General features: G+C 69.8%; 6 protein-coding genes across 6 annotated transcripts in view; 2 read left to right on the top strand and 4 right to left on the bottom strand.

Annotated features, from left to right (window-relative positions):
* AURANDRAFT_71135 (hypothetical protein) overlaps positions 1-613 on the top strand; it is a gene marked incomplete at both ends in the record, with an annotated part of 10,986 nt that extends 10,373 nt beyond the window's left edge. The window contains one exon of the mRNA XM_009037031.1: positions 113-613. Within this exon, the coding sequence (XP_009035279.1) occupies positions 113-580 (468 nt within the window). The remainder of the gene's footprint in view (positions 1-112) is intronic.
* A 1,125-nt stretch (positions 614-1,738) lies between these two features.
* AURANDRAFT_3932 (hypothetical protein) lies at positions 1,739-2,332 on the bottom strand (the record flags this gene model as incomplete). Its single annotated transcript, XM_009036498.1, has 1 exon — positions 1,739-2,332. A coding segment is annotated over one exon (594 nt), but the record flags the coding sequence as incomplete, so codon positions are not given.
* A 558-nt stretch (positions 2,333-2,890) lies between these two features.
* AURANDRAFT_23563 (hypothetical protein) lies at positions 2,891-3,304 on the bottom strand (the record flags this gene model as incomplete). The annotated part of the gene is made up of 1 exon (XM_009036630.1): positions 2,891-3,304. A coding segment is annotated over one exon (414 nt), but the record flags the coding sequence as incomplete, so codon positions are not given.
* Positions 3,305-4,905: 1,601 nt separating this feature from the next.
* On the top strand, positions 4,906-13,802 carry AURANDRAFT_62551 (hypothetical protein; the record flags this gene model as incomplete). The annotated part of the gene is made up of 5 exons (XM_009037032.1): positions 4,906-5,670; positions 5,769-7,436; positions 7,570-8,398; positions 8,527-10,700; positions 12,579-13,802. The coding sequence occupies 5 exons, from the start codon at positions 4,906-4,908 to the stop codon at positions 13,800-13,802; spliced, it is 6,660 nt and encodes a 2,219-aa protein (XP_009035280.1).
* Positions 13,803-15,364: 1,562 nt separating this feature from the next.
* AURANDRAFT_52836 (hypothetical protein) lies at positions 15,365-16,814 on the bottom strand (the record flags this gene model as incomplete). The annotated part of the gene is made up of 2 exons (XM_009036629.1): positions 15,365-15,999; positions 16,186-16,814. The coding sequence occupies 2 exons, from the start codon at positions 16,792-16,794 to the stop codon at positions 15,370-15,372; spliced, it is 1,239 nt and encodes a 412-aa protein (XP_009034877.1).
* Positions 16,815-20,381: 3,567 nt separating this feature from the next.
* Positions 20,382-21,158, bottom strand: ABC14 (hypothetical protein; the record flags this gene model as incomplete). The annotated part of the gene is made up of 1 exon (XM_009036628.1): positions 20,382-21,158. A coding segment is annotated over one exon (777 nt), but the record flags the coding sequence as incomplete, so codon positions are not given.
* Positions 21,159-22,137: the final 979 nt, after the last annotated feature.

Raw genomic sequence — 22,137 nt, 5'->3', positions numbered from 1 at the left:
GGGCGCGGGCTTCGGGGGCGCGGCCGCGGCGCCGGCGCCGGCCTTCGGGGGCTTCGGCGGCGGCGGCGCGCCCGCGGCCTTCGACGGCGCGGGCTTCGGGGCGCCGGAGAAGGCCGCGGACGGCGAGCCCGAGCCCGCCGCCGGCGGCGACGACGCGGGCGACGACCCCGCGAACGTGTCCAACGGCGAGGAGAGCGAGCGCTGCGTCGCCAAGCACCGCGCGAAGCTCTTCGTGCTCGAGAAGGGCGACGACCGGCCCGCGTGGAAGGACCGCGGCGTCGGCGCGCTCAAGGTCCTCGAGGCCGCGCCGCCCGCGGACGAGGCCGTCGCGAAGAAGCGGGGCCTCGACGGCTCCGTGCGCGTCGTCATGCGCCGCGAGCAGATCCACTCGCTCATGCTCAACGTCAAGGTGGGCAAGCCGCCGCACGCCACCGTCGCCAAGCACGGCGAGACCGCGCTCCGCGTCGCGGCGATGACGTCCGCGACGGAGACCGCGACCTACCTCATCCGCGTCAAGACGGCCGAGGAGCGCGACGGCCTCTTCGACGCCCTCGGCGGGGAGGCGGCCCCCGACGAGTGAGCGCCGCCGGGCGGCGGGGCCCGCGCGAGTAACGCCGCGCGCCACTCGAGGGACTTGCTGCTCCGAGTCTACACTCTAGAGAATCGCTAGTACGCGAGTTGTTTTACAGACCGATGGGGCGCCGCCTAACATATCCCGTGGGGCCAGGTATGCGACAGCGTGCCGACGCACTGGAAGCGCTGGAAGGGCGTCACATGCAAGAACGTCGATGCAAGCGCGCGGCCTTCAAGTTTTCGGCATCAGTCTCTACGGCCCCGGGGGCTTATCCAGGGGGGTTCGCGGGGTACCACGGCGACACGAGCCAGGCGGCGGCCGGAGGCCGCCCCCTAGCCGTCGCGGCGGAGGTTGGTCGTGAGGGTGGCGAGGGCGGCGCGGTCCGCGAGGCGGCGCGCGCCGTCTTCGAGTCGGAGGGAGAGGGAGCGCGCGGCGGACTTCCAGGCGGCGAACTTGAGGCCGGAAATCAGGTAGCGCTCGCGTCGTTGACTAATATGAAGAAGGAAAAGAAAGTACAGGGAAAGGCAAGAAGGAAAATGATGAGCATGGCCGCCACGAAGTTATTAAACACGCCCCTGACAAGGCCCGAATACGCGAAAAATAGAAAAGGAAAGAAAAGCAAACCAAGCCAATATCTACAATCCATCTTTATCATTGTCATTTTCCCCCGACTTGTCGAAGATGTCCCAATCGAATCTTCAGGGTTGGAAACAAGACTGTCATGTTGTCGCAAATTACATAAAATCTTCGCGCCGGGCCGCGTCGTCTACGTCGACTGGGACTCCTTCGACGGGAAGAAGGGCGCGGACGCGCCGTTCTGCTTCGAGGGGGCGCCGCCGGACTACAACAAGCTCCTCTCCTACACGCTCTTCGGCTATCACATCCCTACTGCGAGCTCCTCTTCGAGCTCGCCGGCGCCTACGGCGGCGGCGACGACGACGGCGGCGCCGTCGCCGCCGCGATGCGCCGCGCGCTCCGGGGCCGCGCCGCCGGTGTCTCGGAGTGCCGTGAGCATGGCGACGCGACGTCCGCGAAGCGAGCGCGAGGTGGCCGAACTCACATCCCGCCGAGCTTGTCGATGGCCGCGTCGACGCCGCTTTCTGACGTAGCCGCACTCAAGGAAAGGGCCTGCGCGACCGCAGCTCGGGACCCGGCGGCGCGTGTGAGGTTTTTCAAAGCCCCCGCGGCCCGCTCCTTGGCGCCGTCGGTGCCGGTCCGGAGGAGGTCGACGAGCGGATCCACGGCGCCGGCCTTGGCGATGGCGACCTGGTTGTCGGCGTTCTGAACAGCCAAGCTCCACAAAGCCCCCGCGGCCCGCTCCTTGGCGCCGTCGGTGCCGGTCCGGAGGAGGTCGACGAGCGGATCCACGGCGCCGGCCTTGGCGATGGCGACCTGGTTGTCGGCGTTCTGACCAGCCCAGCTCCACAAAGCCCACGCGGCCTGCTCCTTGGCGCCGTCGGTGCCGGTCCGGAGGAGGTCGACGAGCGGATCCACGGCGCCGGCCTTGACGATGGCGACCTGGTTGTCGGCGTTCTGACCAGCCCAGCTCCACAAAGCCCCCGCGGCCCGCTCCTTGGCGCCGTCGGTGCCGGTCCGGAGGAGGTCGACGAGCGGGTCCACGGCGCCGGCCTTGGCGATGGCGACCCGGTTGTCGGCGTTCAGAGCCAAGTTCCACAAAGCCCCCGCGGCCCACTCCTTGGCGCCGTCGGTGCCGGTCCGGAGGAGGTCGACGAGCGGGCCGAAGTCGCCTCGAGACGCCGCCGCACCAGCCTCGGCGGCGGTCGGCGTGCCGTTGGCCGTCGACCCGGCGCTCGTCGCCGACGCCCGCACCTTGCCGAGGCCGTTCTCGCTCGGCGCGTCGTTCGAAGATTCAACACCGACGACCTCCGCATACGGGACGTCGCTCAAGGCATCAGACGTGGCATCGTCGTCCTCCTCCTCGAAGATCGTGCCGTCGCGGTCCACGGCCGTGAGCGGCTTCCCGCTTCGCAGCGCGAGCTTGATGATCTCGGCCGCCGGTCGCGCGATCGGTTCGATCGCGAGCGTGGCCGCGACGAGCTCGCCGAAGGTGCTCGACGCGGCTTCGTCGACGAGGCTCTTGACCTTGTCGCTGCTGAGCGCGAAGAGGCCCGCGCCGCTCGCGCTGCGGGCCTCGAGCGACTTGCCGGTCGCCGCGCCGGCGACCATGCAGCCCAGGGCCCAGATGTCGTCTTTCGCGTCGTAGGCGTTGCCGAGCGCCTTCTGCGGCGAGCGGTAGAGCTCGGCGCCGACCGCGTTCTTGCCGCCGGCGGACGAGACCTTGGACTTGGCGACGAGGTGCTGCATGCGTTGCGCGTGCATGTGCGCGAGCGCGGACGCGATCTGGATCGTCCACCGCTTGATCTGGCCGTCCGGGAGCGGGCCGGCGGCGCCGTCGATGCGCTCGAGCAGCGAGCCGCCGGTCAGGAGCTCCATGACGATCGCGAAGAACTTCTTCTTCGTGAAGGACGTGTAGTAGCGGACGATGTTCGGATGATTGAGCGTCCTGAGGCGCGACGCTTCCTGCCGCAGGTTCTCGATGGGGACGCGCGCCTTCTTGATGTTGATCAGCTTGACCGCGTACAGGTGGCCGTCGTCGACGTTGCGCATCGTGTGCGTCGCTCCGAAGGAGCCCTCGCCGAGAAGGGACGCTTCCTGATCCGAATCGGAGTCGTAGGGATCGTACTTGAAGCTGTTCTCCGTCGCGTGCATCTCGCGGTCGTCGTGGTTCGCCACCAAGAACGCCAGTTGCAGGTCCTGCTTGTAGTTGTCGATGTCGGCTTCCGAAGAGCGGCGTCCATCAGCGCTGCCGGCGGCGTTGAAGGCGCGCTCGAGAGAGGAGCGCAAATTGTCGAGAGCCTTCTTCACCGAGTCGTCCTCGACGGCCGGCGACGACGCCACGCTCTGTAATAAAGTGCTCAGAGCTTCGAGGCGCTGCGAGAAGAGGAGCCGCTCGTGGCGATCCGGCCCGGCGAGCTTAGCTTCGGCGAGCTTCCACGCCTTGTCTGCGGCCTTGTCTGCGAGGGCGTGGCCCATATACTCGCCCAGCACAGTAGCCCGGAGGCGGTTGACGGCGATGCCGCAGTGCTGTAGGATGCTCTTCCCCGTCACAGCCTTGACAACACCGTTCGCGCCCGACAACCCCGCCCCCACAAGTAGCTCCATTGCTCCACCGCCCACTGCTCGTGATGCTCGCGACCGAGACGGCGAGGGGGCCTCAGAGCCCCCGCGATGCGATCACCTCCGCGACCCTTACAGCGCGACGCACGCCGCGGCCGCGCGCTCGGCCCAGATCTCCGCGCAGGCGTCTGGTCGCCGGAGCCCGAGGACGCAGGCGACGGCGCACGCGAGGGCCGCGGCGAGCAGGAACGCGCGGACGGCGCGCGCCTCCGCCGCCGCGTCCGCCGCGGTCGCCGCGCGGGTCTCCGCCGCCGCGCTCGCTTCCGCCGCCGCGCTCGCACCCACGACCCAGCGTCCCCAGGCGCGCCGGAGCGGGGCCCGGCGCCGCCGGTCCGCGGGCGCCGCGACCGCCGCGACGACTCGGAGCGCCGCGACGGCCCGGGCCGCGCGCGCGCGCTCCGCGCCGAGCGTCGACGCCGCGTCGAGGGCCGCGCGCCAGCGGCCAAAGGCCGCGGCGGCGCTCGCGCCCCGCCAGCGCGCGATGGACCGCCGCAGCGTCGTCGCGCCGGCGACGAGGCCGCCGTCGAAGTCCCGTTTCGCCGCCGCGGTCCGTCGCCACGACCCGAAGGCGACGGCGAGGTTCTCGCCGCGGCGCTTGCGGAGGAGTGCGCGGGGCACGCCCGCGGGCGACGCGTCGCCGGGGGCCGCCGGCGGCGGCCGGCGCGCGGCGCGCGAGAGCGCGTCGAAGCCGCCGGCGGCGGCGGCGGCGCGGGCGGCGGCCGCCGCGCGTCGTCCTCCGTGAGGTCGACGGCTTCCTGCTTCGTCGTCGCGGTCGTCGCGAGGGCCTCGTCGTGGAGCGACGCGAAGCGCTCGAACTTCTCCGCGGCCTTGGCCAGCCGCTCCTTGATCGGCGCGCCGCTCGCGGCGTCGCCGGCGTCCGGGGCTGCCGCGAGGAGCTCCGCGGGCAGCGCGACGCCCGGCGGCGCCTGGGCGAGCGCGAGGGCCATGAGCTCCTCGTACTTCTTCAGCTGCTCCTCGAGCACGTCGAGCTCCGCCTCGTTGGCCATCGTTCCTTTTCGATTCTGTCAACTGCGAGGGCCCATCGTCTTTGGCGCGATTACTCAAATAAAAGCTTGAAAAGGGCAGCATCGACCAACGAAACTCCACCGGATCGGATCTGTAGCGCTTCTGCGATGGCGCCGACGCCTCGCGGCCTGCCGCCGCTGGAGAATGCAGCGAAGGTGCTGCCCCTCGGCGTGGCGGCGGTGCCGGCCGTCGCCGCGGCGGCGTCGGAGAGCAAGGCCGGCGACGACGACGGCGCCGCGGCGGCCAGCACCGCGCCCGCGGACGGCGCGGCGGATGACGGCGCGGCGGCGCCGGCGGTCGTCGCGCTCGCGCCGCTCTCGACGTCGAATTCGCCGACGGGGAAGGCGTCGCCGAAGGGCGCCATGGGCCGGCTGTCCCTGGCCGTCTTCGGGCCGAAGCGGCCGAACCGGCTGCGGACGTCGACGTTCGGCAAGATGAGCCGCGTGCTCGTGCCCAAGTCCGCGGGCAACTACGCGAGCCGGCTCCGGGCGCTGCTCAAGGAGGACGAGAGCCAGCGGGAGGCCGGCGACGGCGACGCGGAGTGGCTGAGCATCAGCGTGCTCGTGGACTGCCTCCGGCGGATGAAGTACGACGCGGGCCTCTTCGCGGGCTACGGGAACCTCGTCGTGTACCTGCTCTACGTCTTCATCTTCCTCGTCGTCATCTGGCTCCAGCGGTCCATCGGCGGCAACGGGCGGGGCGAGGTGCTGAGCGTCATGGACCGGCTCTACGAGGACGCGAACGCGACGCGCGTCTTCCCGAAATCCGTCTACCCGATCCGCGAGCGGCTCAGCGGCTTCGACGGCTTCTACGGGTTCCTGAAGAACAACGTCGTCGACCTCATCTTCTCCGAGGCGGCCTGCGGCGACGGCGTCTGCGACGCGCCCGAGGAGATGCCGCGCTGGGACGCGTGCGCGGGCTACGACGGGTGCCGCGCGTACGCCGCGTGACGTTCCACGACGCCTACAAGCTGAAGCGGGCCGTGGCCCTCGTCGAGGCCTTCGCGGAGCACGGGTTGGGCGGCTACACGGCGGCCCAGTGGGGCGCGCAGGACGAGTACGGCGCGGTCGTCCAGGCGCCCGTCGCGGGCTGGAACGTCTGCCACGAGTCGGACGCGCGGCTCGGCTCCTTCGAGACCGTGTGCGTCTGGGACGGCGACGTCACCATCGGCGGCCTGCCCTACCGGACCGCGGAGCTCGACCCGAAGCACGTCGACTTCGGCGGGTCCGTGAGCCTCGAGCTCTACGCCGGGAACTGGGAGCTCCGCTTCGCCTTCGACGGCTTCGACGCGACGCACCCGGAGACGGGCGCGACGGTGGCCGTCGCGCACCCGGCCGTCCGCGGGAGCCTCTGCCGGGGCGACGCCTGCGAGACCTGGGCGCCCTGCCCGAACGCGTCCCAATGCGACTGCTCCTTCGTCGACAACGACTACGTCTGCCTCGGCGACGCGTTCTGGGAGGCCTACGACGCGGACGCGATGAAGCCCGGCCTGGCGGGCCTCGAGGACCTCGACCGCGAGCTCGCGGCCTACGGCGACTCCCTCGCGCTCGAGGCCATCGCGGACTGGTGGCAGGTCCCGCGGCCCTTCGACGAGGACGATAGCTACTGGGGCGGCCGCGAGTCGCCGCGGGCCGCGCTCGACGGCGACTGGGACGACGCCTGCGCGTACCACACGGTCGTCGCGCTCGACCCCTACAACGCCTACACCTGGGGCAACGACGCAATAGAGATCTGGACGGCGGACGCCGCGACGGCGGCCGACGCGGACCAGGCGACGCTCGCGGCCGCGAAGCGGACCCTCGTGGCCACGATAACCTGCGCCGCCGACTGCGAGGAGCACCGCGTCCTCCTCTGCGCGAACAAGGCCTACGTCTTCACCGCGCGGGACAACGGCGATTCGGCGTCGACGCGGTCCGGCGGCGAGCTCGCGTACGAGGTCTACGCGGACGGGTCCGTCGATCCCGTCTTCCGGGGGAACGCGAAGTGGTCCTACGGCGTCCCCGCCGGCGGCTGCCCCGACGGCGCCTACGCCTACGGCGACGCCAACGGCCTTTTAGGCTGGTACAACTGGGGCAGCTTCTGCATCGACCCGGCGAACTCGCACTGCCTCCTCTCGGCCGCGACGCGCGGCACCTACTGCGACCCGTCGCTCGAGGGCTCGTCCGGCCTCGACTTCCGGCCGAGCGGCCAGGCGCCGGACGCGGCGACGTGGAGCGGCGCGCTCTGCCCGCCGACGGGCGGCACGTGCGCGGGCTTCCGCGCGGCCTACGACGGCGGCTCGACGCTCTACGCCTGCGACGACAGCCGGCGGCGACGGCGGGCGCTCGCGGCGGCCGCCGCGGATCACGACGGCCGGCGACGGGAAGCCGCGGCCGCGGACGGCCGCGCGGGGACCGCCGCGGCTCCGGCGATCGCCGCCGGCGCCGAGCCCGCGGGCGGGCCGCCGGCGGAGACGAAACGCCGCCTCGCGAGCGCGAGCGCGGCGATGGACTGCGCCTTCGACTCCGACCTGTGCGCGTGGACGACGCCGACGGAGAGCGACCTGCCCTGGGCGTGGAACTCCGGAAAGACGGGCACGCAGGACACGGGCCCGAAGGATCGCGCGGACTGGACGGACGCGGCCGACGGCTACGCCTACGTCGAGGCGAGCGGCACGAGCGGCGAGACCTTCCTGCTGGACGGACTGGCACGCGCTCGACCCCCGGAAGCGCATCGGCCTCTTCGAGACGCACATGGCTCTGGACCCGAATCCCCCGACCGGCGTCCCCGAGGCGACCTTCGGCCTCGGCGGCTGCTTCGGCGACTTCGAGCGGGCCTTCGCGGGCGACGCCGTCGGCGCGCCGGACCGCGGGCCGCTGTCCGCGCGGCACTGCCACAACCTGAACGCGGAGTACATGGCGGAGTACGCGCCCCTGATCGACTGCGTCGGCTGCGCGGGCGATCTGTGCAACGTGCGCGGCGGCCAGGACCCGGCCTGGTACGGCAACGTCTTCGGCGCGCCCGCGCAGGCGCTCCGGAGCGCGGGCGACGTCTACGTCGCGGCCAACGGCTACACCGTGAACGCGGCTACGGTCGCGGCGGAGACGTGCGACGCGCAGCTCGTCGGCGACGGGTATTGCGACGTCGAGCAGAACACGCTCGCCTGCGACTACGACGGCGGCGACTGCTGCGGCGAGGACCCCGGCTGCTCCGCGCCGTGGTTTAGGGACCCCGAGGACGCGTGGCCCTACGGCGTCGTCATCAACGACGAGGTCCACGCGACGGTGCCGTCCCAGCTCTACGACGCCGTCGCGGACAAGCTGTTCCTCGAGTTCGCCGGCGACGGCCTCGTCGGGAATTTGGACGAGGACGAGGCGCCGCGCGCGCTCGCGAACCACAGCGACGGCGCCGCGCTCCTCGCGGGGTTCGACGCCGCGCGCGACGCGCTCATGCCGTCGCTCGCCTGCCCGGAGTGCGCGTCCTACGCCGGCGCCTACCGGTCCGTGCCCTTTGCGCTCAACGTGACCGACGCCAATCGCGTCCGCGGCGGCTCGGCGCAGGGCAGCACAAGAGAGCGAGATTCCCAACTTCAAAGGCTCCTCTCTCGGCCGTTTTCCACTCGTTTCGGCTGATTGTTGGACGAGCGATCATCTCTCGGAACGCTCTCGAAGCGTGGATGCTTTTTCCGTAACGCGCGCGCGCGAAACACGCACGTTGAAGCGACGTTGAATCACCCTTGTGCTGCCCAGGCTCGGCGTACGACATGTTCCCGGGCCTCGCCGCGGACGACGTGCGCATCCGCTACTTCAACAAGCCGAACATGGCCGTCGTCGGGCCCAAGCTCACCCAGCGGCGCGTCAAGGCCGCGGACTGCCCCTCCGCGGGCCCCTTCGCGTCCGAGGAGTCGCGCGCGGTGCTGAAGGACAAGTGCTTCGGCGCCAAGGACACGTCGCCCTTCGGCGTGGACCCGTCCTTCGAGCCGTCGAGCCCGCTCTACCGCGCGACGAACGAGGCCATCAAGTTCGACCTGTACGACGCCGGGGAGCTCCACGACTCGGGCGTGCCCAAGGGCTTCTACTACACGATGGCGCGGCCGGGCCGCGCGGGCGGCGAGGACTACGCGGTCGTCTTCGACATCAACCTGAACCGGACGCGCGCCGAGGAGATGCTCAAGACGCTCATCTACGGCGGCTACTTCGACGGCCACACCGTCGAGGTCGCGCTGGAGATCCTGCTCATGAACCGCGAGTCGGAGCGGCTCACGTGGCTCGCGTTCAGGCTCGAGCGCCAGGAGGCGGGCGGCTTCTCGCTGAGCCGGGAGGTGAGCTTCATCGACCCCATGCCCTACGACCAGGCCGACGACTACGCGCGCCTCGTCTTCGAGCTCCTCTTCGTGATCATGTTCGTCGTCAACGTCGTCTTCGAGTTCGACGAGATGCGGGGCGTCTACCGGAGCACGGGCTCCCTGGGCGACTACCTCACGGTCTTCAACCTGGTCGACTGGGCCGCGTTCACGGTGCGCTTTGCCATGATCGTCGTCTGGTGCGTCATCGTCGCGCGGTGCGAAAGCTTCGAGTCCGCGCTCCGGTTCGACGTCTTCGCGGACGACGTCGCCGTGGGCCGCATCACGGAGGCGTCGGCGGCGCTGGCGGACGCCCAGCGGACCTACGCCGACGTGGGCCGGCTGAAGCAGCTCTACGTGATCTACGAGCGGCTCAACGTCTACTCGATCATCGTCATGGTCTTTCAACTTTTAAAAAATCTCGACTTCCACCCGCGCATGGGCCTCGTGTCGCGGACGATCCGCATCGCCGCTTTTGATCTTTTTTTCTTCTTCATCCTCATGGGCCTCATCACGGGGCTCTACGCGATCCTCGGCACGCTCATCTTCGGCCGCGAGTCGAACAACTTCGCGACGGTGAGCCACTCGACGGTGACCATGCTGAGCGCGCTCGCGGGGCTCTACTCGCACCCGAGCGACGACGACTCCGCGTCCCAGCTCTTCTACTGGTCCTACATGCTCGTGAGCTTCTTCGTCATGCTCAACGCGCTGCTGGCCATCATCATCGACGCGTACACGGCCGTCGTCGCGGAGATCGGGTCCGCGCCGCCGGACCCGCTCATCTTCGCGTTCTGGAGCCGCGTCGACGGCAACGGGACGGCGGCGGGGGACCACGCCGTACCGCTCGACGACGTCATGCCGCTGCTCGAGGCGTGGGTCGGCCCGGAGCTCGCGCGCGTCGAGGCGACGGGCGGCGACGGCCTCTTCGCGCGGCCCCGGGGCAGCCTGCGGACCGAGGACGAGTTAGACAACCGCGAGGAGCACAAGCGGACGTTGCACGCGGATCGGGCCCGCGGCGACGCGTTCCGGGCCATGTACGCGAAGCTCGCGGCGACGGCGCCGGCCGCGGAGGTGCGGCCGACGGAGCTGAGCCTGACCTGGAAGCCGGACCCCATGTCGCCGGCGATCTGCATCGACTTCCACCTCCTGTGCCTCGTCATCGCCGTCTACGAGGCCTACCACCGCCGCGCGAACCCGCACGCGGACCTGCCGGCGATCGGCGACCACGAGATCCGCGTCGTCGCGATCAACGTGCTCGCGCGCTACGGCGCGACGTCGGACCTCGACAACGACGGCCTCGTCGAGGACCACGAGCAGAAGGCGCTCGTGAAGCTGCTCCAGCTCTACCCGTTCCTCACGCGCTACGGCGTCTGCGTGGGCGTCGACGACGCCGCGCACGCGCGCAACCGCCGCATGTTCAAGCTCGCCATCAACTTCCTGTCGGGGCTGACGTCGACGGAGGCCCTGGCGGCGGAGGCCCACGCCATCATCCACGACGGCGAGGCCAACCCGCCGCCCGCGGAGACCATGGACCAGGTCATCGACGGCCTCGTCGACGACCCGGACGGCCGCCGGTGGCACGTCTGGGACTCGCGCGCGTCGCTCGGCTTGTAGCGCGACCGCCTTATAGCGCCTATAGCCTTTGGCGCGCGCGCGGCCGGCGGGCGGCGGCGGCGCGCGGGGCGCGGCCGCTGAAGCCGGAGCGAGACACTGGCGTAAAGATCTCTAGCTGCTCCAGCGCACTGGGAAGCCGATCCGATGGGCAGCGCCCGACTTTGACGGCCGCGTTCGGCGGCTCGGTCCGCCGGGCGCCCCGGCGGCCTTCGAGCCCGCGCCGCGCCGGCGGGCGATCTTCGACGCGCCGCTCTCGATCTCGAGAGACGAGCACGATTTCGGGGCGAACGGGGCCTCTGGATCCGGGCCATTTCGACGCGTCGAGGGGCGATATGTCGGTCCTGGGGCATCGATCGATCCGCGGCGCTCGGGGAATCGCGAAGGGACAGTGCCGCGATGAGATTCCCCGCGTGCCGCGGATTGCTCATGTCCGAGATTACGCGCGCGCGCGTGGCAGCCCCGGCGGCGCGCGTCGAACGCTCCGAGTGGTCGTGGCGGTCAGCGCCGGGCCCAGAGGACGATCTACGCGGCTGGGGCACTCGAGGGGTGTCTGCGAGGGTCTCGAAGCGGTCGCGGGTGTCCCCAATGCGCGTTTCTCGGGTCGTTGACCAGGTTTGAGCCGCGGCGCGCGTCGTGCTCGGCAGCCCGTCCACAGCCGAGTTTCGGCATGGATGGCTGCTTTTCAGCTTTGGTCCTCCAAAGGACATGTTGGACGGACCCCTGATGCGCTGGGGTCCAGCGGGAGGGTCGCCAGGGGGTGTTTTGGCGCCCACCATAATCACTGTTCATGACTACTCAGAAAGTCCATTCGATCAATGGTCTATCGGTTGACTCATGAACTGTTTAAGCACAGTTGATTCGACTGAGCGGAGGGGGACGTCTAGCGGGGCCAGGGCGAGGTCTGAAAGACCTGCCGTCGGCCCGGGGGCGGCGGCGCCCCCCTTGGCTCTCCCCCACCGACGAGTGCGCCCGTAGATGTCACATGCGCCGGTGTTTTAAGTCGACGCCCGCGCGAGGCGCGCGGGACTGGACAGCGCGCGCCAGGTCTTCGGCGAAGGCGTAGGTACGGCAGATGATGTCGCCGGGGAAGGTCTGCTTGGGCTCGGCGTAGCCCACGCCGCAGAGGCTGACGCCGTGGGTCTCGGCCGTGCACGCGGTTGCCCTGAAAGCCCGCCGCGGGGCGGCGAGCGATTCGGGCGCCGCGGAGAGTCTCGAGCCAGCGCGCCTCCATGGAGCGCGGCACGGTCATGCGCCCCCCTCGAACGCGGAAGTCGGCGGCCTCGCGGGTCCGAACCCAGAGATGCCAGGGGGCGCCGAACCAGCGTGCTCGTGTACGACCTGAAGTCGCCGCCGCCAACCGACACTGGATGGGACGGGAGCCCGAATGCGCCGCCGTCAAGCCGTGCACGGACAACGTCGCGCCGGACTCCCAGACGAGCAGCGGGCCCGCCATGGTCGGGCCGGGGGGGCAGCGACGACGGCGGCTTCATGCTTCATGCTTCACGAGCGGCTGGGCTGCTCCCTGGTGTACTATTTTTTACGCCAGTGAGATCCCCTAGATATGTGATCGCCCGGCCGAAAATGACCCGGCCGACCTTGACCCATTCACGTTTGTGAAGAGCTGTCGAGTTGGTGAAGCGCAACGAGTGGCGGCCAAAAAGTGCGGGGGATACGCGGCAGTTATCTATGGTGCAACATTGCCGTACCTGTTCCTGTCCCTGCTTATTTTGCGGGGCTGCTGCTGCGCCAGCCGATTTCGGATCACCGGGTCCTGGGAGCGGCGCGCGGGGCGGGGTTGGTCGCGGCCCGCGCACGCCCCGGCTCCTCTGAGCGGCCATGGCCGAGTTCAAGAGCGACGACGAGGACCCGCTGGACCTGAGCGTGCGCAACGTGGGCGCCGAGGGCGGGGCGCCCAAGAAGGTCAAGAAGAAGACGACGTCGTTCATGGCCGGGGCGCACAGCGCCTACAAGGGCGCGAAGAAGATGATGAAGAAGCAGCCGAGCATGCGCCGCGTGCGCGAGACCGACGAGGCCCCCGGCGGCCGCGCGGAGCTCGGCCAGATCGCGGAGCTCATCGAGCACCTCGCGCACGACGACCTCGAGAACCGGGTCAAGGCGGCGGCGGAGCTGCGCGTGCTCGCCCTCGACGGCGACAACAAGGTGGCCATCGTCGCGGCCCACGGCATCGGCCCCCTCGTCGACCTCTGCCGCGACGGCACGAACGAGGAGAACGCGGCCGCGGCCGAATGCGCGGCGCGCGCGCTCTGGAACCTGAGCATCAACAACGACAACAAGGTGGCCATCGCCGAGAGCGGCGCCATCGGGCCCCTGGTCACGCTGCTGTCCAAGGGCGGCACCATCGGCGCGAAGGAGGCGGCGGCCGGCGCGCTCCGGAATCTCGCGGTGAACGTCGACAACCAGGTGCTGATCGTCGAGGCGGGCGCCGTGCGGCCGCTCGTGGAGCTCTGCAAGGAGGGGGACAACGAGGCGACGGCGGCGGCCGCCGAGGCCGCCGCGCGCGCGCTCTGGAATTTGGCGTTCAACAACGAGGCGAACCAGGTCGCGATCGCGTGCGCGGGCGCCGTCCAGCCCCTCGTGGGCCTCTGCAAGAACGGCCACAGCGTCGTCTGCAAGGAGGCCGCGGCGGGCGCGCTGCGGAACCTGACCTACAACAACAACGTGAACCGGAACGCGATGGCGGCCGCGGGCGCGGTGCCGATCCTCGTGGACATGTGCAAGCAGGGCGAGAACGAGATGAGCCAGATGCACGCCGCGGCGCTGCTCAAGAACCTGACGTCCTCGCCCCAGTGCATCGCCGCCGTCGCCAAGGAGCTCGGGCTCGGCGACCCGAACGCGGCGAGCAAAACGGACGTCGACGCCGAGGTCGACGGCCTCCTCCACGTGTCGCGAGCCGCGGCGCCCGCCGCGCCGACGAGCCCGACGAGCCCGGGCTCGGGGCGCTTCAAGATGGCCGCGAAGCTCGTCAGCCAGCTCACGCCCAAGAGCTCGCCGACGCGCGCGGGCGGCCGCATCTCGAAAAACAAGTTCTCCAACTCCTCGGCGAAGTGAACGGAAAAGATCCCAGCGCGGCGCGCGGCCCGCGCGCCGCCTCCCCCTCGCTCGGACCTGCCCGTGCACCCCCCGAGCGCCCAGTGCCATTGTATGGACTAACCTCTACCGGCCGTTCTCTCTTCTTGGGATGGGCGCGCCGCGGTGGAATTTATCAGATTCTATGCAGGCGGAAAGGTCCCTCTCTTGACCGTGGACGCACGGATTGACCGCGCCGCACGGAGGCCACGTCCAGTTTTAAGCAGTTTAGCTTTTGATCCACCATCGCCTCAGTGATTCGCAAGGTCAGGTCGTCCCAGTCGTCTTTGGCATGCTTGAAGCCCTGGGCGGCCGAACGTGCATATAAGCTTGAGGCTTCCCAAAGGTTGACTTCGAAATCGTCGACGTGTTTGATTCTGCTGCCATTTTCATAAAAGAACCCTAGCATGTACTGCGCCTCCGCGTTGCCGCGATCCGCGGCCATGCGCCAAAGTCGTATCGCGGTCTTCAGGTCACGCTTGACACATGCGCCAAAAAAACAGTACCGTGCAAAACGGTTCATCGCCCCCACATCTCCGAGCTCCATGGCGCGCTTGTAGAGTTTCGCAGACCTTTTGTTCGATCTCACCAGTCCATAATGGCCGAAGAGGTATGCGTCGCCCAGAAGTTTCACCGCTTCCGGCACCTCGTCCTTCGCGTGGCGGCGAATGTGAGCCAGCGCTTCTGCATCTTTCAGTGGCGGCGCCCGACAGAGAGGGCACGGCGCGGACCCGATTTTATCACTGCACGACTTGCAGATTTTCTTGCAGCAGCAGACGTAAGTGCTCGTCTCCATGTGCGGAACCCAATCCTCGCGACAGATCGGGCAACACGACCCGAACCGCACCGACTGCGGTTCTGGCACCGGGTTTGCCTCGCGGCGCGCGCGAGCGGCCTCATGTTCCGCCGCAATACGCGCGCGAACCTCGTCGGCGCCCGACCGCGGCGCGGGCCCGTAGAACACCTCCTCCGGCGGCGACGGCGGGGGCGCCGGGTCCTCCGCCCGCGCCGTCTCCGCCGCCCGGTCGTCGCGGACCTTTTTGCAGGCCTTCTTGTGGCCCCGCTCGCGCCAGTCGATGCGTTGGCAGTCCGTCGAACAATACCTGGAGGGTCGCGCGTGACGGCGCCCGAAACGCGTCGCGCGGCGCGGGCGCGCCGCCCCTGATCCTTTCGCACGCGTTTATATCGGCGCCGGGCGCGCACTGCGTTGTTCCGCAGGGACAGTTGAGCTTGGCCTTCTCGCCGCATATGCTGCAGGAGAGCCGGAGCTTGAGGGCTTTGGCTCGGGCCTTCTTGATCTCGTACTCGTTTTGCTTGATCTGCCAGTCTTTCAATGTGTCCATGGTCTCGAGTTGCTTGTGGTCGGAGCGAGTGACGGTGTGGTGGGGTGGGAAGCGTCGGGGTCGCGGTGCGCGTGACGTTCGTGAGCGCGAAGGCGGTGTGCTTGGCTTTGTGATGTGAGGCGATTTCAGGCAGTCGCCGGGCGCGGCCGACTTCCCGCCGGGTATCCCGGCCTGAGCGAGCTTCGGACGGACGACTCCCTGCGCAATCACCCCTTGTTACCATCCCCCGCGAGCGCCGCGGCGAACGGGTCGGCGTACTCGTCGGCGCCGCGGGGCTCGAGCGTCAGCAGCGCCGCGCCGACCTCGCGCTTCTCGTCGTTGAGGATGTTGAACGTGTGGACCGCGTTCGCCGTGTCCATCTGCTCCAGCGCGATGCCCTCGTCGCGGAAGAAGAGCTCCACGTCGAGCAGCCGCTCCCGCGGGCCCTTGGCGCCCAACCCCAACACGACGATCTCCGGCCGCGGGTGCACGGCCGTGAAGAGGCGCATCGACTCGACGGTGACGTCCTCGGGCCGCCGCGCCTTCCAGAGGAACGCGCTGTGCGCGAGGCAGGCGACGCTCGACGGCACGAAGACGTCGCCGTTGAGCTCGAAGCCGCCGGCGTCGACCTCCGTGACCGCCGTGCGCCGGTCCGCGGACTCCAAGACCTCGGCGCTCAGCGGCGCCGCGCCGCCGACGCCCATGCGCCCGGCGAACGTCGCGTCCGCGTCCTCGCCCGCGGCGCCGCGGCGCATGCGCGCGAGGTGCGCGAGCTCCTGCTCGTCGTCCCACGTGAGCGTCCGCGCCTGCCTCTCCGGCGCGTCGACGCGCACGGACCGGACCTCGACGGGCTCGACCTGGGCGGGAAAAAATTCCCAACGTCAAAGGCGCCTCTCTCGGTCAGTTTCCACTCGTTTCGGCTCGTTCTTGGACGAGCGATCATCTCTCGGAGCGGTCTCGACGCGCGGATCCTTTCTCTGGAACCATCGCGCGCGGAACCCTCACGTTGAATTGAATCACTCGTTTCCCGCTCCGGGCTCCGCGGGCCGGTCGTCGTCGTCCGCGCGGACGCGCGAGATGGCCACGGCCGTCTCGTAGGCCGCGGAGTCGACGAGCGCGCCGAAGACGACGTGCCGGCTCGGGCCCGGCGAGAACCAGTCGAGCTGCGCGTTGCCGCCGACGTTGAAGAAAAACTGCGAGCCGCCGCTGTCCGGCGCGCCCGTGTTCGCCATGGACAGCGTGCCGGGGCCGTTGGACGTGCGGTCGACGTGCTCGTCGGCGATGAGGCCGCCGTTGGACCGCTGCTCCGTCTCGTTGGTGACCAGGTTCTCGAAGGCGCCGTCGGGCGGGCCGCCGACGCCCTGGAGCGGCGACCGCGGGTCGCGCGACTCCGGGCAGCCGAACTGGGCCATGAAGCCGGGCACGACGCGGTGCACGTGCAGGCCGTCGTAGAAGCCCGACCGCGCGAGGTCGATGAAGTTGCTCGCCGTGCGCGGCACGCGGTCGAGGTAGATCTCGGCCTTGAAACTGCCGTAGGACGTGTTGAACGTCGCGATGGGGTTCGGCTGCGCGCGCGTCGTCGCACATCGCGCGACCGGTCGCGCGGCGACGACGCGCATGGCTCGGTGTCGTGCGGCGAAATATGCAGCCATAGTGCTGAGGTGGGAAAGCGAGAGACGCTCGAGAGACACACGCCGGGGGTGGCGGCGCGCGCCGCACCGACCGCATGCCTCGCGCGGCGCCTGCAGCGCGACGGACGTCTGGCACATGCGCGACTTCCTCGTCGAATCCCCGGGCGGCGCGCCAGGGGCTGGCTCTGCGACACCGCCGCGGCCGAACGCGCGCGCGACTCGAAGACCCGGGGACGTCGCGTTCGCGTTGGCGCCGCTTCTCGGCGCTAAAAAGAGAAAAGGCGTGGCGTCGGAGCGCGCGAGCTGCCTCGGCAGGCGCCATTCGCGACACCCGAAAATAACTTCAAGTTGGTGATGTTGCAGCCAAAGAGCCTCAGAAGCTCTCAGCCTCTCACACGCGGATCGACTCTTGCGCCGCCGTCGCCGTCCGCTGCGTCGTCGCTTACCAGTCAATCGCGGCTCCCACCGAGCCGCGCTGCGGCAGCCATGGACGGCGAAGTGGACGAGGCGAATCTGACGCCCGCGCGGCGCTGGTACCTGGCGAACCAAGCCGTTGAGCGGAGCCCGGGCGAGCCGGCGGGCCTCGTCGGCCGCGCGGCCGCGTTTTTGGGCATGGGTGCGCCGCAGCGTCTGCTCTAGCCATGAGAGAACGCGCGCATTACAAAAAAGAACGCGCGAACCTCGATGGAGACGTCCGGCGCGCGCGCGGCGCGCGCGGCTCGAATCGCTTCCGTTCAGAACGCGCGCCGCGCAGGCCGGCCCTGGGAGGCCGTCGCGGACCTGGACCGGGCCCTGCGCTGGGCCGTGCAGCGCGCCGTCGAGTCGCGGTCGCCGGCGGCGGTGCGCGTCGCCGAGGAGGACGAGGAGGCGCGGATCCGGCTGCTCCGGGGCCACGCGCACGCGGCGTGTCTGAGCTACGAGCGCGCCGTCGCGGACTTCAGCGACGCCCGGGAGATCCTCGAGGGCCTCGAGGCGTCCGGCGCGCCCATGGGCGAGACGACGGCGGCGCACGCCGACGCGGGCCTCGGCGTCTGCTACTGCAACATGCGGCTCTGGCAGCGCGCGATCGACGCCGGCGAGCGGGCCATCGCCAAGCTCGCGTTCGACGACATCGCGCGGACCCACGTGTCCCGCTCCGTGGAGACGGCGAGACAGCACCTCTGCATCGAGCGCCAGGCGTCGGCGCGGAGCGGCGGCATGCGGCGCCCGCGCGACGGCGCCGCCGCGGCCGCCGCGGGCCGGCCGCGGCCGCCGCCCGTCGCCCGGAGCCGCGGCGGCGCGCGCCGCCCGCGGCGCCGCCGCCGGCCGCGAAGACGCGCGCGGGCACGGACCGGCCGGCCGAGGGCTCGCCCGGTTCCCGCGCGCGCGCCGCGGCGCCGGACCTGCGCGCGGAGTACGAGGCGGCGAGCCGCGGCGAGCCGCGGGACGCCGCGCGGCCGTTGGGCGCGCCCCTGCGGCCCGGCGGCGGCAAGAGCGTCGACGCGCTCGAGAGCCTCCGGTCGCGGACGCTCTCCGACGGGGCCGCGGCGGACGCCAAGGCCGACGAGCCGCCGAGCCCGGGGAACCTGTCCAGCGCCGGCTCCATCCCCAAGAGCCTGTCCATCGCGTCCGTGGCCATGTCCCTGTCCATGGCGTCCATCGCGTCCGACGCCTGGGAGCTCAACGGCGACTGGACGCCCGCCGCGGGCGACAAGCCCACGGACGACGGCGACGTGGGCCTCGCCCTCGACGACAGCGGCCACCCGGACGCCCAGCGGCCCTCGGCCTGGGCGCGGGCGGGCGACGCGCTCCTCGCCGCGTCGTCGGGCCTCCCCGCGTAGCCCGTCCGCGCGAAAAAACAGGCGGCCCCGGTCCCGCGCGCCGCCACAAGGCGGCCCGCGGCGGCGACTTCATCGCGCCCACTCCTGGTAAGGAGTGCGCAGTAGCTTCCCACGGCGTCCGATTCTGCGCTCGTGTTACGCGGCGGAGCGCGGGGAGACGCCGCGCCTACTTCTTCTTGTCGAGCTTCGTGAAGACGATGAGGAAGAGGTCGATGGCGAGCCACCAGAGGAGGCAGGCGAAGGCGCAGCCGCAGGCCTCCCAGAGCGTCTTGTAGAAGCAGAGCGCGTGGTTCGCGGCGTCGAGGTTGTAGTAGGGCTTGCCCTTGGAGGGCCCGTCGCGCACCTCGCTGAAGGGGTACATGGTCGACGAGTACCAGACGGCCTCGTTGTACCAGCGCGCGCTCGAGATGAGCATGAGGTTGTTCTTGAAGCCCGCGAGGTCCTCGCGCATCGTCAGGCTCAGGCCCCCGAACATGAGGCCCCAGCAGATGCCCCAGCCGACGGCGGCCATGCCGCAGGCCTCGTAGGGGAGCAGGAAGCTCAGGAGGTAGCCCGCGGCGTAGGAGTTGAGGTAGAGGATGACCGTCGCCGTGATGAGCTCGCCCGTGTTCATCGGCGACACGAACGAGTAGAGCAGGCCCGCGAGCATGCAGAGCGTCGACGCCAGAGCCTTGGGCACGTCCGCGACGACCTTGGCCGCGAAGTAGGCCACGGAATTCAGCCCCGTCGACGACTCGCGCCAATAAATCACCTTCTCCGCGCCGAACGTGTTCGTCGCGACCGCGGCCCCGGCGCCGATGACGATGAACGCGATGAAGTTCAGCGCGGCGACGTACGAATTCGCCTGGAGGCCCAGGCACGCGTAGATCAACAGCGGGTACTGGCGCCAGCAGATGTCCTCGGGGTAGGACCCGAGCACGTTCAGGTAGTCGCCCATGTCCATGAGCACGCCGAGCCTGTGTGGAATTCAAATCTTCAACCCGACTTCAATGTGCGCGTAATCGAACGGTTTGGACCAGACTCTTTCGCCGTGCTTCGAGAGCTCGACAAGAGCAATCGATTCGTCCAAAAATCAGCCGAATCGACTTCGATGTGACCGAGATAGAGAGTTCTGAAGTTTGGTGGGGACCCCCCAAACCAGTGGTTGGAATCCACACAGCGCCGAGCATGAGGCCGATGCCCAGGTTCGTCAGCACGCAGCCCATGACGAAGGACCGGAAGGAGCCGTAGGACTGGCGCATGGCGCGCACGAAGCACAGGCGGAACTGCAGCACGAAGCCCGCCTGGGGCCGCTGCGGGTCCTCGTCGCGGATCTTGCACTGCGACATGACGGCCTCGGGCTTCTCGTAGAGGTCCGTCAGGATCAGCCCGATGGTGTCCGTGATGCGGTAGAGGCACTTCATCAGGAAGCACGTCGACCGCTTCCGCTGGAGCGCCTGCTCCTCCGCGGCCGTCTTCCGCGTCTTCCGGATGATCGCCGACGTCCGCCGCGCCTTCGTCTTGCCCTCCTTGACGCCCTGGAGGTCCGGCCGCTCGCCCTCCAAGTGGGCCTTCCACAGGTCCCCGAAGGCCGTGATGCGGTCCCAGTTCTCGAGGTCGTTGTAGTGGTCCGGCTTGTAGATGCCTGCGTGGATTCCAACCGCTGGTTCGGGGGGTCCCCGCCAACCTTCAGCACTCTCTAGCTCGGTCACATCGACGTCGATTCGGCTGATGTTTGGACGAATCGATTGCTCTCGTCGAGTTCTCGAAGCGTGGCGGAACGCCTCGCGTCGAAACCGTCGCATACGCTCACATTGAAGTCAAGGTTTGGCATCCACGCGGGTCGATGCCCGCGACGACGCCCATCATGTAGTCCGCGAAGGGCTCGCCGTTCTTCTCGCCCCGCGGGTACGTGAAGCCGATGGACGCCAGGTAGGGCTCGCAGCCCGGCAGCTTGCCCACGTAGACCGGCGTGCCCCCCGTCTGGAGCAGGATGAGATCCGTGAACGCCGCGAACGCCGCGGGGCTCGGCGAGTGGACCACGGCCGCGATGGTCAGCCGCTTCCGCCGCGCGATGTCCCCGAGCATGCGCGCGAGCTCCGTCGACGACACGCTGTCCAGCCCGGACGTGGGCTCGTCGAGGAAGAGCACGGACGGGTCCGCGACGATCTCGATCGCGACGTTCACGCGCTTCCGCTGGCCGCCGGACACGCCGCGCTGCATCTCGTCGCCGATGATGCTGTGGCGCACCTGGTCGAGGCGCAGCACCTTCAGCGCGTCGCGCACGCGCAACGCCTTGTCCTCCTCGGACATGGTCGTCGGCAGCCGCAGCGACGCGGAGAACGCGATGTTCTGGAGCACCGTGAGCCGCCGGTGCATGATGTCCTCCTGGGGCACGAAGCCCAGGCGGCTCTTCCAGCGCTGGAGGCTCTCGACGACCTCGCCGTTGACGCGGATCGTGCCCTTGGTCTTCTTGACCTTGCCCACGACGAGGTTCATGAGCGTCGTCTTGCCCGCGCCCGACGCGCCCATGATCGCCGTGCTCGTGCACGGGTCGAAGCGCCCGGACACGCCCCGCATGATCTGCACGCCGTTGGGCAGCGTGAACCTAGGGCGCGGGGACCGGTCGGGCGAAGAGTTTCCGGGAGAGAGGGGGCGGTTTCGGGGCGCGGCGGTTTCGGGCGCGGCGCGACGCGCGTGAGCGTCTCGAACTCGACGACGAACTCCATGACGTGGTCGGCGCCCTCGGGCGGCGGCGCCGTGTCGAGCTCGACCTCCTTGGGCGCGACGGACGGCGGCGTCTCCTGGCGCATCTCGATGCCGCCGCCGCCGGCCTCGTCCTTGGTCTCGCCGCCGGAGCCGTCGCCGGCCGCGAGGCGGCCCCAGCCGCCGACGCCGGCCGCGTCGACGTACTCGATGAGGATGGCCTCGGGCTCCTCGGGCATCTTGTTGTCCTCGGCGGTCTTGCAGGCCGCGAGGTAGTCCTCCATCTCCTGGTTCTCCTTGGACATCTTCATCTCGATCTGCCGCTCCTGGATCTTGAAGATGATGAAGAACATGCCCACGAAGGCGAGGAAGAGCGTCGGGCCCGAGCTCGACACCATGGGCACGGGCGAGCCCTTGGGGCACGCCTCCATGGCCGTGCAGGGCGTCCCGTAGACGCTCCCCTCCTTGCAGTAGTGGCCTGCGGCGGCGTTCGCGTTTCCGGGGGGTTCCGCCGGGAGGAAAAGGACGCCGGCGGACGCGCCCTCCTGGCACTCGTCGTAGTCCCAGGGGTAGGTGCAGTAGAAGCCCTCGGGGCAGAAGGCGGGCAGCGCCGTGTTCGGGAGGCAGAGGAAGCCGAAGTTGCACTCGCACGCGTAAAAGTAGATGTTCGGCGCGAAGCCCTGCATCGTCGAGCACTTGGACTGGGTCCCGTTGTACCACACGGTCTTGAAGAAGTCGTCGGCGTCGCGCAGGTCGTCGGCGTAGGCCGCGCCCGCCGGCGAGTAGTACCTGCGGGACCGGCGCGGGCGTCGCGGCGACGGAACGACGCGGCCGCGCCCGGGATCGCCCCCGTTCCCCG

The sequence above is a fragment of the Aureococcus anophagefferens genome (assembly GCF_000186865.1).
Source record: "Aureococcus anophagefferens unplaced genomic scaffold AURANscaffold_5, whole genome shotgun sequence".
Classification (NCBI taxonomy): Eukaryota; class Pelagophyceae; order Pelagomonadales; family Pelagomonadaceae; genus Aureococcus; species Aureococcus anophagefferens.
The sequence above is the reverse complement of the archived record's forward strand: the minus strand, read 5'-3'. Positions and strand labels throughout refer to the sequence as shown.